This window comes from Engystomops pustulosus, chromosome 10 (genome assembly GCF_040894005.1).
Source record: "Engystomops pustulosus chromosome 10, aEngPut4.maternal, whole genome shotgun sequence".
Classification (NCBI taxonomy): domain Eukaryota; kingdom Metazoa; phylum Chordata; class Amphibia; order Anura; family Leptodactylidae; genus Engystomops; species Engystomops pustulosus.
The window spans coordinates 7458467-7477342 of NC_092420.1; the positions used below are offsets into that span (position 1 = coordinate 7458467).

An 18876-nucleotide genomic window follows, 5' to 3' on the forward strand; every position below is an offset into this window, starting at 1 on the left:
ATTGCATAGGATAGGATTAGATACACAGCTCTGTAGTCGGTATTGCATAGGATGGGATTAGATACACAGCTCTGCAGTCGGTATCGCACAGTATGGGATTAGATACACAGCTCAGCAGACAGTATCACATAGGATAGGATTAGATGCACAGCTCAGCAGACGGCAGCACACAGGGTGGGATTAGATACAGCTCAGCAGACGGTAGCACACTGGGTTGGATTAGATACACAGCTCAGCAGACGGTAGCACACTGGGTGGGATTAGATACACAGCTCAGCAGACGGTAGCACACTGGGTGGGATTAGATACACAGCTCAGCAGACGGTAGCACACTGGGTGGGATTAGATACACAGCTCAGCAGACGGCAGCACACTGGGTGGGATTAGATACACAGCTCAGCAGACGGTAGCACACTGGGTGGGATTAGATACACAGCTCAGCAGACAGTATCACACAGGATAGGATTAGATACACAGCTCAGCAGACGGTAGCACACTGGGTGGGATTAGATACACAGCTCAGCAGACGGTAGCACACTGGGTGGGATTAGATACACAGTTCAGCAGACGGCAGCACACTGGGTGGGATTAGATACAGCTCAGCATTGTAACTTTTTACTGAATTGACTTCAGTCACAAATGTTTAAATAACTTTAATTTACATTTTGGTAGAAAAAGTGGAGCTCTAGTTGTTGGGGGCAAAGAAACCAAAAATAAAGCAAAATTCCATTTACAGAAGGAGGACTTCAGGCTCAGACCCTCCAGGAGGTACTAGTCCTGTATAAGCATTAGTGCTGCAAAATGTCCACTACTGAATAGTCATTGCCCGGGGACAGACACATCTGTACAGGACACTAGATCTGCAGGCTTCTCAGTTACTGCTCCCTGTTATCAGCCATATCAGGACAATCTTCTTCAATGAGATGGGACATAGTAATATGCCTGTCCTAAATCTTCAGCGCTCAGAGATTATATCATGTGCCTGAAAGCAGCGGCTTGTCTCATGCTGTGATGCAAGGTATACTTCTTCTTTAGGTAAGTCTTTGGTAGCATGCAGTGTCCGTTGTACAGTCTCAGGTCAAGGATATTGGCTTGAGCAATGGATCATCTATCCATTGAAAGTCTAAGGGCATGCAGGAAGCTTCCTCCATCGTGAAAGCGGTCACTCTCAGCAGCGGAGCCGCCCGGTCACATGACTTCGTGCTGCCATTGCTTGTCTATCCAGGAGCTTGGCCTAAGACAGATCTACGCTACCGCCAATAGAAGTAAAGAGCCGCCAAGAATCGAGACGTCTCCAGCAGGGTCTCTGAGGGCTACTTACAGCCGGAGCGGATGAAATCAATGGCCTGCTTGGCCCACACCGCCTTCCAGGGCTTCACCAGGCTGTTCATGTTGACCAGCAGCTTGTTATTGCGGGTGTCCTCAGGTCCAGCGATGAGGTAGTCCACACCTGTAATGTAACAAGGGCCACATTCACTATTCCGCTCCTGGTGACAAAAAGCCCCCAAAACATATCATCCTTTGCTGAATTCCAAAACGCAATGGATCAGCTGAAGAGGGATTTACCTAATTAAATGGCTGTTAACATTTGCAATCGTGAAATTCAACTGATGTTAACACATCGTTAACATATGTTTACAAAGGCAACTGTTAACACAACATTTAGGCAAATCTTTCATTCGCTGATCCGTTGCATTTAGAGATGCATTCGTTTAACGCCACTGTGAATGCACCCCAAGGGTGCTGTTGACTATATGTGCGATGGGTAACCAGCACCCCATGTATTGTATTATCTAAATGCAAGACGTTAGATGCTGGATACTGATTGCATGCATTTACACACAAACACAGAACCCGGAGTCCTGCGCCTTCCTTCAGGCCCCTGCACAATGTATCATTAATGAATGAGCTGTGACTGCACAAGGTATGGCCAGCAGTGGCGCTGTTTGTAGAAGAAAGCGGCCATGTTTTACTAATCCTGGACAACCCCTTTAATGATTATAAAGGTCTGGCACATAATATACATTGCTAGGAACACCCCTTGTTACAATGAATCGGTGTTCTCTACAGTAACAGACCATGCAACTGTGATGGGATCAGGAAAAGTCTTGGCCTTATGTATTTAAAGGGGTTGACCCAAGTGTGTTACCTCCTTTCCAAGAAATAAGGGAGAACAGTCAGATAAGTGGGGACCCGGCTGATTGATGGGGGATCCAACTGATTGAGTTGCAAGTTGACCATAGGAGGGGGGGTGGGACCTCTTATGGCATGTGATGGGTCATGTAAAGGGGTTCGCCTCCCATATTCTGCAGCTGTATCCCATATAACACTACACCAGACAAGGTCATCCTCATAGTGAGGCGCACAATGGGCAGGGGCTGTGACCCCGGCTCTGTAAGAGATCTGCACATGAACGGCCCGATTCATTCAGCTCCACTTGTGGAATGAGACTTTTGGATCTGAGACAGAAGCAACTGATCCCAGGTCCCGAACAGAAAGGGCACTGTGTCTGCCAGCATTTTCTGGGAGAGGATGAAACGCTGGCATTCACTGCCTGACCCTTTAAGTACTGGATGACACCCAGCACCCACCAGGATCAGACATCCAAGGGTTGTTCAGATGAGATCATTGGCATCAATCTATGTTCTATCAACTTTTGGATTTTTCTTAGATAAATCTACTGCAGGCAACACTAGAGGGAGCCAAAGAGCTTAAAGGGGTGTTCCTCCCATGAAGACAAGTTACTTAAATGTACTCAGGATAACAAAATAATACATTCTCTTATTCACTGTTATTAACAAAAATGCAGAATTTCCCAGATATCAGTCCTGTACACAATTTCAGTTGCCCCTAGACACGACCCTGTAATTTCTTACTTAGGCCCCGCCCCCTGCACTCCAGGACGGAGCTCACACTGATACACAGACACTGACTTCCTGCTGGCAGCAACATGAGGAGAACTACAAGATACAGACAGCTAAGTTGTTTATCAGGGACGGCACAGCAGATCTAGTGTGTTTTGGGATAGCAGAGATGTAGGAGAGCTGACATTGTGTGTAATAGGCATCTAATAGAGATCATCATCATCTCTGATCTGTCCCATCTCTCTATGTGTCGGATACAAGTACAATGTTCAGAAGCCAGATGAAACTGTATATAACCTTGTACCCTGATAATGTAACCACATTGTCCGCACACAGAACCAGATGGATCATAATGTGTCTGCTTAACAATTCTCCGCCCACACCCTGGGATTTTGCACTGACCATCACTGAGTTATAGGAGCTATAAGTAAGAAGTAACAAGTAAAATTGTGAAGTAAATGGTTAAAAATGATATTTACTGTGTTAACATCACTAGGGGATTGAAATTTGAGAATTTTCTTTCATGGGAAAACCCCTTTAAAGGAACCCGTCATCAGGTAGAACCATGTAGACTGTGATATATGGATTTATATTCCAAGATTGTAGCTTCTTCCCACCATTTGGTGAAGCTACAATCCTGGAATATAAATTCACATATCACAGTCCTGCTGCTACTAGCAACACACACAAAGGTATAATAACACATCTCTGCAGGGACAATACCTAACACTGGCTGCAGAGAGCACAGCAGTGTGAGGACCAGTCCCCAGTGCTCTTGGAGAAGCTACAATCCTGGAATATCTATAATCCATATTTTACAGTCCTGCTTCTACTAACAACATACACTAAGATTTGATTACACATCTCTCCAGGGACAATAAATAGCAGTGGTCACACCTGCTGACAGGTTTCCTTAAATTGTATTCAATGGGATCCCTTGTTAGTGTTGGGTGCAGACAGCCCTAATATTTTTACTGAATAGAAGATACCTGGGTTAAGGATGGGGCAGGTGCAGCCGCGATTGGTCCATGATTCAGGATAGATCCTCCGATTATTCCGACCAATTTTCACTTTTCCTGACTTGAGGATTTTCCGCACTTTGACCACCACCTCTGCGTGTGTTCCTTTATCGTGTGCGGACAGGATCCTCGCTTTGATGACTGACAGAGGAAACAAATACACATCTATATACATCTATACACATCTTGGGTTATAAGATATAATCTTCTCCAGTCGCATCTAAAGCTGCATTCAGCACTCTGCTAATTACCACCAAGCAGTGCATTATGGGAGGTGAGGTGGCTCCTATGTTAGGGGCTCTTAGTGGTATAGATGAATTGTTGATACAGCTTTGGGTGTGACTGGAGTATAAACATCACAATTTTGTTTTATAAAGTTTCCAGATTCCTGGCGTATCAAATATGGCATCTTACTGTTCTCAGGTCAGAAATGTTGAGAATTTGATTATCGTGTCAGATCAGGAAACATCCGAGCTCCCACTTACCATACGCATACTTCATCTGGCAGAAATCTGTGATGCTCCCCAGCATCCGCTCCTTGCACACACACTTCTCTGCAGGATACAAGGACAAAGGTTTAACATAGACCAGTAGGGGCGGACTACAAGTACAACAACTGGGAAGCCATGAGCTTATTATAAAACGTGTGATATATCTTATTCATCCAACATTCTGAATATCATTGTAAGCTTTGGATGTGACTAGAGAAGAAAATATGTATAGAGAGCACAACATGACTGATAAAGTTACTTTGCAAAGTTTTTGAATGTGTGGATCTTATCAGCAGCTGTGACCGTACAGACTGCAGCCAGTGTTATGTATTGTCCCTGGAGAGATGTGTGATCAGACCTTTATGTATGGTGTTAGTAGCAGCGGGACTGTGATATATTAATTTATATTCCAGGATTGTAGCTTCTCAAAGAACACTAGGGTGCTGTCCTCACACTGCTGTGCTCTCTGCACTGAACTGCTCCACAGCCCCTCCCTTTTGTTTCGAGTAAAGACTGCAGCTAGTTTCTTCTTGGATACTAAAACAGTCACGGGCACAGCAGTCCACCGTGCACTTGGAGAAGCTACAATCAATGATAACACAGTCCTAAAACACAGCTAAAATATAAATCCATTTTTCACAGTCCTGCTGCTACTAACAAAATACACAAAGGTCCGATTATGGAACTCTCTGTGCCCCCACACTGCTGTGCTCTGTGCTCTCTGCACGGAGCTGAACCTCAGCTGCTATTCACAACATACATGATGATAATCCTTATGGATACCCAATGCCCATCCATTACCTGGATGTCGCAGAGCTGAAAATCCCTGCTCATTTGTCCACTTCCAGTCATCTTCACTCTCATTGGCTGGCGCATCTATAATGTCAGGAATCCGTCCACCAATAGGAATGTTGAAATAACGCTCATTGTTATCGCTGCAAAACAGCAATATAATGACAGTCACAATTTACCTGGATTATGAGAGATATCAGGAGCGCAAACACAATCACTGGGACTGGTTACAATGTATCAGACTCTGTCATGTGATACCTGATATAACATTCCCCAGTGTCCGGGTCACAGTCTCGCGCACAATCACATGGCCGACAGCCGTTTTCTCCAAATCCCCAGTATCCCATCAAGCAGCGGTCACAGTATGGGCCGGCCACACCGGGTTTACAGTAACAGAAACCAGTCTTGGGGTGACACTTCCAACTTCGGTTCAGGGTTTCATTCACAGATCCCATTATATTACATGAACATTCTGTTATATAATGAAGAAGAGCATATTATATATTACAGAGGAAGTAAGCAAAAATAAAGAAATACCGTAATATGTTTTAGAATAGTTATATTCCTTTACATAGGGGGTAGTATTATAGTAGTTATATTCTTGTACATAGGGGGCAGTATTATAGTAGTTATATTCTTGTACATAGGGGGCAGTATTATAGTAGTTATATTCCTGTACATAGGGGGCAGTATTATAGTAGTTATATTCCTGTACATAGGGGGCAGTATTATAGTAGTTATATTCTTGTACATAGGGGGCAGTATTATAGTAGTTATATTCCTGTACATAGGGGGCAGTATTATAGTAGTTATATTCCTGTACATAGGGGGCAGTATTATAGTAGTTATATTCCTGTACATAGGGGGCAGTATTATAGTAGTTATATTCTTGTACATAGGGGGCAGTATTATAGTAGTTATATTCTTGTACATAGGGAGCAGTATTATAGTAGTTATATTCTTGTACATAGGGGCAGTATTATAGTAGTTATATTCTTGTACATAGGGGCAGTATTATAGTAGTTATATTCTTGTACATAGGGGCAGTATTATAGTAGTTATATTCTTGTACATAGGGGGCAGTATTATAGTAGTTATATTCCTGTACATAGGGGGCAGTATTATAGTAGTTATATTCTTGTACATAGGGGGCAGTATTATAGTAGTTATATTCCTGTACATAGGGGGCAGTATTATAGAAGTTATATTCTTGTACATAGGGGGCAGTATTATAGTAGTTATATTCTTGTACATAGGGGGCAGTATTATAGTAGTTATATTCTTGTACATAGGGGGCAGTATTATAGAAGTTATATTCTTGTACATAGGGGGCAGTATTATAGTAGTTATATTCTTGTACATAGGGGGCAGTATTATAGAAGTTATATTCTTGTACATAGGGGGCAGTATTATAGTAGTTATATTCTTGTACATAGGGGGCAGTATTACAGAAGTTATATTCTAGTACATAGGGGGCAGTATTACAGAAGTTATATTCTAGTACATAGGGGGCAGTATTATAGTAGTTATATTTTTGTACATAGGGGGCAGTATTATAGTAGATATATTCTTCTACATAGGGGCAGTATTATAGTAGTTATATTCCTGTACATAGGGGGCAGTATTATAGTAGTTATATTCCTGTACATAGGGGGCAGTATTATAGTAGTTATATTCCTGTACATAGGGGGCAGTATTATAGTAGTTATATTCTTGTACATAGGGGGCAGTATTATAGTAGTTATATTCTTGTACATAGGGAGCAGTATTATAGTAGTTATATTCTTGTACATAGGGGCAGTATTATAGTAGTTATATTCTTGTACATAGGGGCAGTATTATAGTAGTTATATTCTTGTACATAGGGGCAGTATTATAGTAGTTATATTCTTGTACATAGGGGGCAGTATTATAGTAGTTATATTCTTGTACATAGGGGGCAGTATTATAGTAGTTATATTCTTGTACATAGGGGGCAGTATTATAGAAGTTATATTCTTGTACATAGGGGGCAGTATTATAGTAGTTATATTCTTGTACATAGGGGGCAGTATTATAGAAGTTATATTCTTGTACATAGGGGGCAGTATTATAGTAGTTATATTCTTGTACATAGGGGGCAGTATTACAGAAGTTATATTCTAGTACATAGGGGGCAGTATTATAGTAGTTATATTTTTGTACATAGGGGGCAGTATTATAGTAGATATATTCTTCTACATAGGGGCAGTATTATAGTAGTTATATTCTTGTACATAGGGGGCAGTATTGTAGTAGATATATTCTTGTACATAGGGGGGCAGTATTATAGCAGTTATATTCTTGTACATAGGGGGCAGTATAATAGCAGTTATATTCCTGTACATAGGTTGGCAGTATTATAGCAGTTATATTCTTGAACATAGGGGGCAGTATTATAGCAGTTATATTCTTGTACATAGGGGGCAGTATTATAGCAGTTATATTCTTGTACATAGGGGGCAGTATTATAGTAGTTATATTCCTGTACATAGGAGGCAGAATTATAGTAGTTATATTCTTGTACATAGGGGGCAGTATTATAGTAGTTATATTCTTGTACATAGGGGGGCAGTATTATAGTAGTTATATTCCTGTACATAGGAGGCAGTATTATAGTAGTTATATTCTTGTACATAGAGGGCAGTATTATAGTAGTTATATTCTTGTACATAGGGGGCAGTATTATAGTAGTTATATTCTTGTACATAGGGGGCAGTATTATAGTAGTTATATTCTTGTACATAGGGGCAGTATTATAGTAGTTATATTCTTGTACATAGGGGGCAGTATTATAGTAGTTATATTCTTGTACATAGGGGGCAGTATTATAGTAGTTATATTCTTGTACATAGGGGCAGTATTATAGTAGTTATATTCTTGTACATGGGGGACAGTATTATAGTAGTTATATTCTTGTACATAGGGGCAGTATTATAGTAGTTATATTCTTGTACATAGGGGGCAGTATTATAGTAGTTATATTCTTGTACATAGGGGGCAGTATTATAGTAGTTATATTCTTGTACATAGGGGGCAGTATTGTAGTAGATATATTCTTGTACATAGGGGGGCAGTATTATAGCAGTTATATTCTTGTACATAGGGGGCAGTATTATAGCAGTTATATTCTTGTACATAGGGGGCAGTATTATAGTAGTTATATTCTTGTACATAGGGGGCAGTATTATAGTAGTTCTATTCTTGTACATAGGGGGCAGTATTATAGCAGTTATATTCTTGTACATATGGGGCAGTATTATAGTAGTTATATTCCTGTACATAGGGGGCAGTATTATAGTAGTTATATTCTTGTACATAGAGGGCAGTATTATAGTAGTTATATTCTTGTACATAGGGAGCAGTATTATAGTAGTTATATTCCTGTACATAGGGGGCAGTATTATAGTAGTTATATTCTTGTACATAGGGGGCAGTATTATAGCAGTTATATTCTTGTACATAGGGGGCAGTATTATAGTAGTTATATTCTTGTACATAGGGGGCAGTATTATAGTAGTTATATTCTTGTACATAGGGGGCAGTATTATAGTAGATATATTCTTGTACATAGGGGGCAGTATTATAGTAGATATATTCTTCTACATAGGGGCAGTATTATAGTAGTTATATTCTTGTACATAGGGGGCAGTATTATAGTAGTTATATTCTTGAACATAGGGGGCAGTATTATAGCAGTTATATTCTTGTACATAGGGGGCAGTATTATAGCAGTTATATTCTTGTACATAGGGGGCAGTATTATAGTAGTTATATTCTTGAACATAGGGGGCAGTATTATAGTAGTTATATTCTTGAACATAGGGGGCAGTATTATAGCAGTTATATTCTTGTACATAGGGGGCAGTATTATAGCAGTTATATTCTTGTACATAGGGGGCAGTATTATAGTAGTTATATTCCTGTACATAGGGGGCAGTATTATAGTAGTTATATTCTTGTACATAGGGGGCAGTATTATAGTAGTTATATTCCTGTACATAGGGGGCAGTATTATAGTAGTTATATTCCTGTACATAGGGGGCAGTATTATAGTAGTTATATTCTTGTACATAGGGGGCAGTATTATAGCAGTTATATTCTTGTACATAGGGGGCAGTATTATAGCAGTTATATTCTTGTACATAGGGGGCAGTATTATAGCAGTTATATTCTTGTACATAGGGGGCAGTATTATAGTAGTTATATTCTTGTACATAGGGGGCAGTATTATAGCAGTTATATTCTTGTACATAGGGGGCAGTATTATAGTAGTTCTATTCCTGTACATAGGGGGCAGTATTATAGTAGTTCTATTCTTGTACATAGGGGGCAGTATTATAGCAGTTATATTCTTGTACATATGGGGCAGTATTATAGCAGTTATATTCTTGTACATAGGGGGCAGTATTATAGTAGTTCTATTCTTGTACATAGGGGGCAGTATTATAGCAGTTATATTCTTGTACATATGGGGCAGGCCGGGCCTGTGTGATGCCATGATTACAGCACCGGATGTGGTGTTCCCTTTCTGGCGCCAGGGAGTTTTGGCTGAGGACCGGAGGTGACACAATCGGCGTCTGGAGTTTGAAGTTCCGGCGCCACAATATGCAGATTGCTCTCTTCCAGCAACGCGGCCCTCTGCTTACTGAGGTAAGAAATGGCTCCTGTTATGCTCATGCTCCCTGGTGTGTATTCACACTGCGCTGATTACTGCTGTCCAGGCCCTGCACTCCCTGCTACACAGTGCTGCAGCTCCTATATGGGTTTGTATACCTCTGCAGGATATATATAGGAGGGCTGTGTCCTAATGCAATGTTATAGGCACTCGCTGCTTTATAGTGCTGCAGCGCGTGTATCAAATGTATAAGGTTATATGTACAACTCGCTGTTACATCATGCCTCCGGCTACTATATTACTCATATAGAATGCTATGCTAGCTGCTATATTATACATATAGGATGCTATGTTGTGTTATGATACATTTGCTGGTTGCCTCTTGCTGCTATATTATACATATAGGATGCTATGTTGTGTTATGATACATTTGCTGGTTGCCTCTAGCTGCTATATTATACATATAGGATGCTATGTTGTGTTATGATACATTTGCTGGTTGCCTCTAGCTGCTATATTATACATATAGGATGCTATGTTGTGTTATGATACATTTGCTGGTTGCCTCTAGCTGCTATATTATACATATAGGATGCTATGTTGTGTTATGATACATTTGCTGGTTGCCTCTTGCTGCTATATTATACATATAGGATGCTATGTTGTGTTATGATACATTTGCTGGTTGCCTCTAGCTGCTATATTATACATATAGGATGCTATGTTATGCACTCGCTGGTTACCCCTAGCTACTATATTACATGTACAGGATGTTATGTTATGTTACACTCCACAGCCATTCTAACCTATATGTGCTTTCTCTCGTCAGATCACTGCTGCTAAGCAGCTCCAGGCCTGGCAGGTGCCGGAATGGGAGACTGGCTGGGAATCCCAGCTTCCTTTGATAAGGCCTCAGCTCCTGTATTGGATTTATATGATGCATAAAAATCTATGATGTAATGCACTTCTGTTACATAGGGTCTCATCCCCCATATTACATGTATAGCATGGTGTTATTATTATGCACTCCCTGTGTCATAGTGCATCAGCTGCTATTAGATGTGTAAGATATATGATCTATGCACATAGTGCCGCAGCCCCTATGTTGGATGTTATTATACACTATGGATTAGTGCATCTGCTAATATTAGATGTATAAATGCTATATATAGGCACTTCTGTCTCACAGTACCTCCGCTCCTGGGTCGGATGTATAGCAGGGCGCTGTTATCATGCACCCCCGGTCACAGTCTCCTGTGTGGATACGTAATGGCGATATTATGTGCACTCTCTGCTTGCATTAGTGCTAGAAATGCCTGGTCAGAACGGGTGATTAACCCTTGTTTTGTTCTGTTTTATAGCAGATGTCGCCTCACAGGAGCTCAGCAAGAAACCTTCTCTAAGCTAAGCCTAGTCTCTGCACCTCCTGATAATGCAAACTAACAGCTTATTAGTCCTGATTCACACATCTAACAGAGGACATTTCTAGTGGATCTATATCATGGTGCAAGGGGCAGCGGCCTCTGAAGTCACCATAGAGCTCTGAAGAGGGGTCTTGTTCTGGGGAATCTGATAATGATGAATATTATGTTACACAAGGATAAAGTTCAGTCTTTATGAGGACGTTAAACAATCCTAGTAGGGACACCCCATCCTAGAGGAGTGGATTATAAATATAACCTGAGCCTACATTCAAAGATGTACATTGAAAAGTCAAATCTCTTATAATTAAGGATCCTCCTGTTACTAAGGCACCTCACAAAGCGATGTTCCCGCTGAAGAATCGGTGTTCCCTAGTCCATAAAGCAGTCTCTGTACTGAAGAAGTCATCTACTGCCTCTGCTGCTGTGTAAAGTCTCCCTGCCCTCTGCCCCAAGTGGCTCGGGCTGAGCGAATTGTTCTGGTGTATTAGATGAATACTGAAAAGATTGCATCTCATCAAGTGCTACAGATGATCCCTGATACTCACCTGGATACGGCGAGGCTCTCCTGTAAGTCATTTACCCTCGCCAGTACGGCCAGAAGAGCCTTATGAGTCAGGTAATAGGATGGAAATGGTGTTTTTAAGAACAACTTCTGAAGCCTCCTGTTCCAGCCAGAATCCATGTCCATGATCCTGGAAAGCTGAAGTGAAGGTCAGGGAGTGAAGCTCCACAGTCCATAGCGGAGTCTTTAGGAGGCAGCAGAAGTCTCTGGCTAAGCAAGAAGACGCTTTCTCTTCCAGGAGAAGATGACCTATTACCAGTCCTACTGTCATGTGACGCCGAGCCCCACATACACGAGGTGGGGAGGAAGACCTCAGAAGTATTACTCTCAGTAGTCAAGAACTACCATCAGACAACTGGGGACATCAGTCATCACAGGAGGCTGCACCTCAGTGTCCAGAGAACTCTACCAGCTGACGTCATATTTTTTGTATAGACCCTCATTTTTTTCTCTCAGCATTCAAAAAAATAAATAAATAAAGAGGGGTCAAATTCAGGATTAAAGCGATCCAGTCTGCAGGGGCTCTTCTAATTAAAGAGGACTATCTAGTCACACTGTAGCCTCAATGTTCCCTGTCTACTCACAGGGGATAGTAATGTAGCGATTCAAACCAGATCCAAAAGATTGCATCTCCAGTTTTTTCTTTATTGGCAGTGGTTTTTCATGGCAGCCCTGAGGATCAGGGTATCACAATGGTGGAGTATCCAGACAGCCGGCTGATAAGAGCTTCCTCAGAACCTCTACTCCAATCCCATGTTTTAGAAGTTTCTCCAATTGTGTCAGATTCTGAGATTCGTGTTTAATGCAAAGAAATCTTGCTTTGTGTCCCGTCAGTCACGAGGTTTGAGCTTCTTAAATAAACACCTCAATTGGTGAATGTAACCCCAGAATAAGTGGGGGCCATCCAGAGATTGATCTTCAGACAAAGTGGAACAAGGGACACGACATTCCTCTCAAGCCTATAAAGGGCTCTTCAAACACCAGAAAAGACGGTAGGAATCTCAAACTCAATCATCCAAAATACTCTGGTCTCCTATCTCCGATAGGGACTTGCATCAGATGCCTCCTCTGAGGGTTGGGGTGCCCATGTTAGTCATCTATGGACTAAGAAGAAGTGGAGCAAACAAGCTGATGAATCTCAAAATCCTAAAAGAACTTTAGGGCAGTAAAGCCCTTTTCTCCACTTTCAGTACCTTCTCCACTGTCATCACCCAGTCCAGTTAGACAACGGACTGACCATATTCTCTGAGCAAGCGGTAGGCTTGAAAAGCTATCACTTAGCCCGCTAATGTAAGGATGATGGCACAGACAGAAGATCTTCTGCAGGTCACATTGAAAGATTATAGAACACCACTGCGGATATTCTGGGCTGTGAGCCATGCCACCCGAAAGAATGGAGTCTCAACTCATCAGTTATAATGGTGTAATGGTCAAATGAGGTTTTTCCCTATCCAGATGCCATAGCGTCATGCGGAAATTCAAAACTACCAAAAATGTAAGTCATTTCAGCCATACATTGGCAATTGACGGACTTCCTTTTTAAGTGGAACCAGGCTCTGGTGTACATGTTGCTTTCCTACTCCCTTGGTCCAAATGTTCTGAACAGTTTCAGAAGAGGTAAGGACAAAGACTATGTCTTCCCGCCTCGTTGGCTCCACAGGGCCTGCCACAGTCGCTGTCAAAAGGGAGGTACTGTAAGTTGCCAGCAACAGGGGACCTGCTCTCCAAAAAGAGCGTACACCATCCTCATCCACACACTCGGCAGCTAATTGCCTGGAGGCTGATGCAGTGATCATGTCACAACAGCGATCATATCCTGGGGTCACTATTACCCTACAGACTGCCCATGGTGAAAAGACTAACGGAGTATGAAAGAGGCTCAAATCTTCATCAACTTTGATCCAGATATCTTAAAAAAAAAAAAAAAAAATCTCGACTAAATCTCAATCAAATTCTCAACAATGGCATCTACTGCATATCTTCTTCAAATTAATAATAATAATAATTCTTCTGCTGTCCTTCCTGTAAGGCGCTATCGGTTGTCTTCTCAGCCCTATACAGGGTCCTATCAGAACTGTTACATAAAGGTCCCTTACCTTTAAAGTATTCTTCAGACCGCCATCACCGCAGCCAGGCGGGTTATTGAACTACAGGATCCATTAATCTAAGATCCATACTTCAAAAATTGAGATGACTTCCTCATCTGGGTATCAATGCCAGATTTTTTTCCAAAAAAAAAAAAAAATTATGCTTCCTTTTATCTACAAACCTCTTGTTAGGATTAATGAAGTCTCCACAATCAAGATTTAAGAATAGCAGTTCTTGATGTCTTCCCTTAAAAAATGATCTTCCGTTATTTTTTTGTGCCTCCTATTCCAGTGCTCCCAATAACTGGGCAAAGGGCAAGTTGTCACTATAACCAGGTGGTCTAAGGCCACCATAGAAGAACACTACAGTATACATGCTATCAAGATCCTTCTCAGAGATAAGGATTCCTTCTATACAGCCTACAGCTACCTCTTCAACAGAGTTATATCATGGACAAAGTGGACAAGGCCACAACATGGTCGTCATCTTTAACCTTTGTCAAATATTATAGGCTAGACTATCTCTTAAGCAGAGGGCACTCTTTGGCAGAGCAGTGCTTAAGTTACAAACATGTGGCCCACCCATAGAATTTTTCGGTACTGCTTTACAAATCCCATTTGTGTGTGCTGCCCCTGAGACGATCAGGAAAACAAAAATTTACTTACCCCGAAATTTTCTTTTCCTGGAGTCCAGGGGCAGCACATGCTTCCCTCCCTTATTTATATTGCTTTATAATAATACACTGTCTCCTAGTTCCTCCTCCCTCTTATAGGGCTCCTTAACTAGTTAATTGAATACATGTGTACTGCTTGGTAACCTGTCTCTATCTGATTGGTTCTAGAGGACTAAAACCCATTTGTGTGTGCTGCCCCTGGACTCCAGGAAAAGAAAATTTCGGGGTAAGTAAATTTTTGTTATTCTTGTACATAGGGGGCAGTATTATAGTAGTTATATTCTTGTATATAAGAGAAGTATCCTATTAAACTTTGGGATGTGTCCCTTTAACTCTTCCCTGGCATGAGGTTGGCTAAGCACAATCCAGTTATTTACATAGCCGGGGTTCCTCCTCGCCCGCTCCCAGCTGTGCTTTGCATACACAGGCACGCTGGATTACGGGACTAGAAAAAAAAGCCAAGATATAATTGAATGAACACTGCTAATGCCCCAGATGTATCACAGAAGGAGACAGAGGCTTAGTGGAACAATGGGCTGGCATTACGGCCCCCGTGAGGAGTAATGCCCGGCTCTAAGCGAAAATCCCAGCTCCAAATCAATCATATCACACTATATCAAAACCCAGGAATCCGGTGTTATGCTGCGGCTGCGGGGCAGGTGTGTGGCGGGCGGACGGCCGTCTTTTATCTCCTTCTCCTTTGTGTCTGTGGGTACGTGGCATCTGAGCTGGCAGGTTTGTGCATTTTTATGGACTTATTTCCTGGCACAAGACGCAAAAATAAATTGCTCAGCAATGCATCTCATGTGTTAAAGGGCTCTCAGCCATGTGTTATAGTTTACCTAATTGTTCGGGGTGCGGCACCCTAGAGTAGCCACAGTTGACACTAAAGAGTCATCGAGGGGCTTCAGGAAGAGGAATGGTGACCACCCATTGTACTGTATGGGCTGAAAAGCGAAGACATAGTCACATCACTAAGGCCAAATAATGTAGTAGCTACCCAAGTAACACAGACACTGGAGGATGACAGCATGGTCCTCCAGAGATACCATGGTCTTCCACTAAGGTCCATCACAAGGCCAATATAGCATATAGCTGGTTGTGGGTGAGGGGACCCCCATAATTAGCTTTTTGAGAACTTCACGTTTTGGTCCTTGGGCATCTTGTCCTTTCAGTAACTCGGATCTTCTTTCTGTTGTATTCTCACTCTTACCTTTGCAGGCCATTGGGGAGCTGATGGGCACAGAGGGGTCCCTGTAGTAGCCTGCCTGGCACCTATGGCAGCGGGACCCCTCCGTGTTGTGCTGGCACTTCTCACACACTCCTCCGCTCTTCTCTCCAGAGGAAAGCCAGACATTGTGATCAAAGTGACAGCTGACAGCGTGATTGTGACAGCGACAGCCTAAGACATGGAGACAGCAGAGGAAGAGGAGTCATCACTGAGCCCGAGATGTACTTGGGATTGGATCTATCCATCTCTAGAGTTTAATGTTTCCTTAGACTTACGTCTGCACTCATTGGGGTCTCCAGTTTTGCCGTCCCCCGGCCTCCATGGTTGGTCGTTGTACATGGGGGCGCACCTCTCACAGTGATCCCCAGCCGTGTTATGTTGGCACACACATTTTCCATGGACCTGAGAAGACAAATTAGAAAGTTCTGTCTACTCATAATTATAATATTTTATTATAACTATATGGTTTTTTTTACTGTATCTACTGCTATCATGTGTGATACAGTCTACTAAACTTCTATATCTAATCCGTGTAACTCTATCCTGCTTGGTACTGTGTGACACTGCCCTACATTGCTGTATCTAACATCACACAGCACTACACCCCTTCATATTAGGCAGAATATGTGGGTCAGGCTTTTCTATCATCTGTCAATGTCCCTCAGCTTGACAGCTATGGGATAAGGGGGGCTCTGCATCCCTCCATGCGGGCCCCTCCCCTGGGCTGTCACCGTCTGGGATGTTTTCTATCTTTTTCCCCTCCATCCAGCTGGTCTTTGATGAGCAGAGCCGCACCATGCCTGGAGGTCACCCAGCCTGGCACCGCAGAGATCAGATAGTTTGGAGACTCTGCCGGGGATTATCAGGGGGAAGGCACATGTTGGACAAGATGTTTGGACAGGAGGGAACTGTTGGAATCGGAGGAGGGTTATAGGAGGAATGTGATTAAATCCACTAAGAAATCTCTCTGTGCAAAAACAGGATTTACCTCAGGTGACCCAGGGACAAAGCTGGGCCACAGCCTGGAGACATGACACCCGTCCTGCCAAAAGTGACCCAGGGACTAAGTACAGCCTGGAGACCAGATACCCACCCTGCCAGATGTGACCCAAGGACAGGCATGACCAGAGGACCACAAAGACACACACGGCCTTGAGACATGACACCATCCAACCAGAAGAGACCCAGGGACCATGTGGAGACGTGGCATGGAAACCTGACCCCCGCTTCACCAGACATTACACGAGTACCTGCCCCCGCCCCACCAGACATTACCTGGAAACCTGACCCCCGCTTCACCAGACATTACCTGGAAACCTGACCCCCGCCCCACCAGACATTACCAGGAACCTGACACCCGCCCCACCAGACATTATCCGGGAACCTGACACCCGCCACACCAGACATTACCAGGAACCTGACACCCGCCACACCATACATTACCTAGGAACCTGACACCCGCCCCACCAGACATTACCAGGAACCTGACACCCGCCACACCAGACATTACCAGGAACCTGACACCCGCCCCACCAGACATTACCAGGAACCTGACACCCGCCCCACCAGACATTACCAGGAACCTGACACCCGCCACACCAGACATTACCCGGGAACCTGACACCCGCCACACCAGACATTACCTGGGAACCTGACACCCGCCCCACCAGACATTACCAGGAACCTGACACCCGCCCCACCAGACATTACCCGGGAACCTGACACCCGCCCCACCAGACATTACCCGGGAACCTGACACCCGCCCCACCAGACATTACCAGGAACTGAGACCCGCTCCACCAGACATTACCAGGAACTGACACCCACCCCACCAGACATTACCAGGAACCTGACACCCGCCACACCAGACATTACCAGGAACCTGACACCCGCCCCACCAGACATTACCAGGAACCTGACACCCGCCACACCAGACATTACCCGGGAACCTGACACCCGCCACACCAGACATTACCCGGGAACCTGACACCTGCCCCACCAGACATTACCAGGAACCTGACACCCGCCCCACCAGACATTACCCGGGAACCTGACACCTGCCCCACCAGACATTACCAGGAACCTGACACCCGCCCCACCAGACATTACCCGGGAACCTGACACCCGCCCCACCAGACATTACCAGGAACCTGACACCCGCCCCACCAGACATTACCCGGGAACCTGACACCTGCCCCACCAGACATTACCAGGAACCTGACACCCGCCCCACCAGACATTACCCGGGAACCTGACACCTGCCCCACCAGACATTACCAGGAACCTGACACCCGCCCCACCAGACATTACCCGGGAACCTGACACCCGCCCCACCAGACATTACCCGGGAACCTGACACCCGCCCCACCAGACATTACCAGGAACCTGACACCCGCCCCACCAGACATTACCCGGGAACCTGACACCTGCCCCACCAGACATTACCCGGGAACCTGACCCCCGCCCCACCAGACATTACCCGGGAACCTGACACCTGCCCCACCAGACATTACCCGGGAACCTGACACCCGCCACACCAGACATTACCCGGGAACCTGACACCTGCCCCACCAGACATTACCCGGGAACCTGACACCCGCCACACCAGACATTACCTGGGAACCTGACACCCGCCCCACCAGACGTGACCGGAGGACCAAGCAGTGCCATCACATAGTTGCAGGATACCCTCCCAGACAGGAATGACCAGGGACCATATTGAGTCCGAGGTAAATGACACCTGCCAAATGTGACTCAGGGACTAAGTGGAGAAATAACACCCACTCCAAAACGCAGAGGACACCAAGGACTCTGGTGATATATACATGAGTACTTCTCAGTGCTGGTCACTATCCCCTATATCATATAGGGTGGGATATCCCAGCACCCCCATAACACAGTGCCGGGATGTCACCACACACTCAGCCCCTCACTTCATGTCTGTGTAACATTTTGCTGAACCCAGTGTTGCGATGGCTGCAGCTCGGGCTGGTTCACAACCCTCCTGGAACGCTGCCAGCTGGGTGGTATCTATGGGGTGGGGTGAGGGGTTAGTAGAGCCACTACCCCTGCACTGTGGAGGTCAGGTGGTGCCAG

The 18876-nt window shown here is 44.1% G+C and overlaps 1 protein-coding gene across 2 annotated transcripts in view; it reads right to left on the reverse strand.

The window, feature by feature from the left end:
* Positions 1-638: 638 nt before the first annotated feature.
* The window catches only part of LOC140104518 (netrin-4-like), a 36256-nt gene continuing 18018 nt past the window's right edge, over positions 639-18876 (reverse strand). For both annotated transcript variants that reach the window (XM_072128089.1, XM_072128088.1), the window contains exons 4-10: positions 16056-16182; positions 15763-15951; positions 5425-5638; positions 5176-5309; positions 4369-4437; positions 3854-4024; positions 639-1450 (exon numbers count right to left, since the gene is read on the reverse strand). In XM_072128089.1, coding sequence (XP_071984190.1) covers positions 1314-1450; positions 3854-4024; positions 4369-4437; positions 5176-5309; positions 5425-5638; positions 15763-15951; positions 16056-16182 — 1041 coding nt within the window. In that variant the 3' untranslated portion in view covers positions 639-1313. The remainder of the gene's footprint in view (positions 1451-3853; positions 4025-4368; positions 4438-5175; positions 5310-5424; positions 5639-15762; positions 15952-16055; positions 16183-18876) is intronic.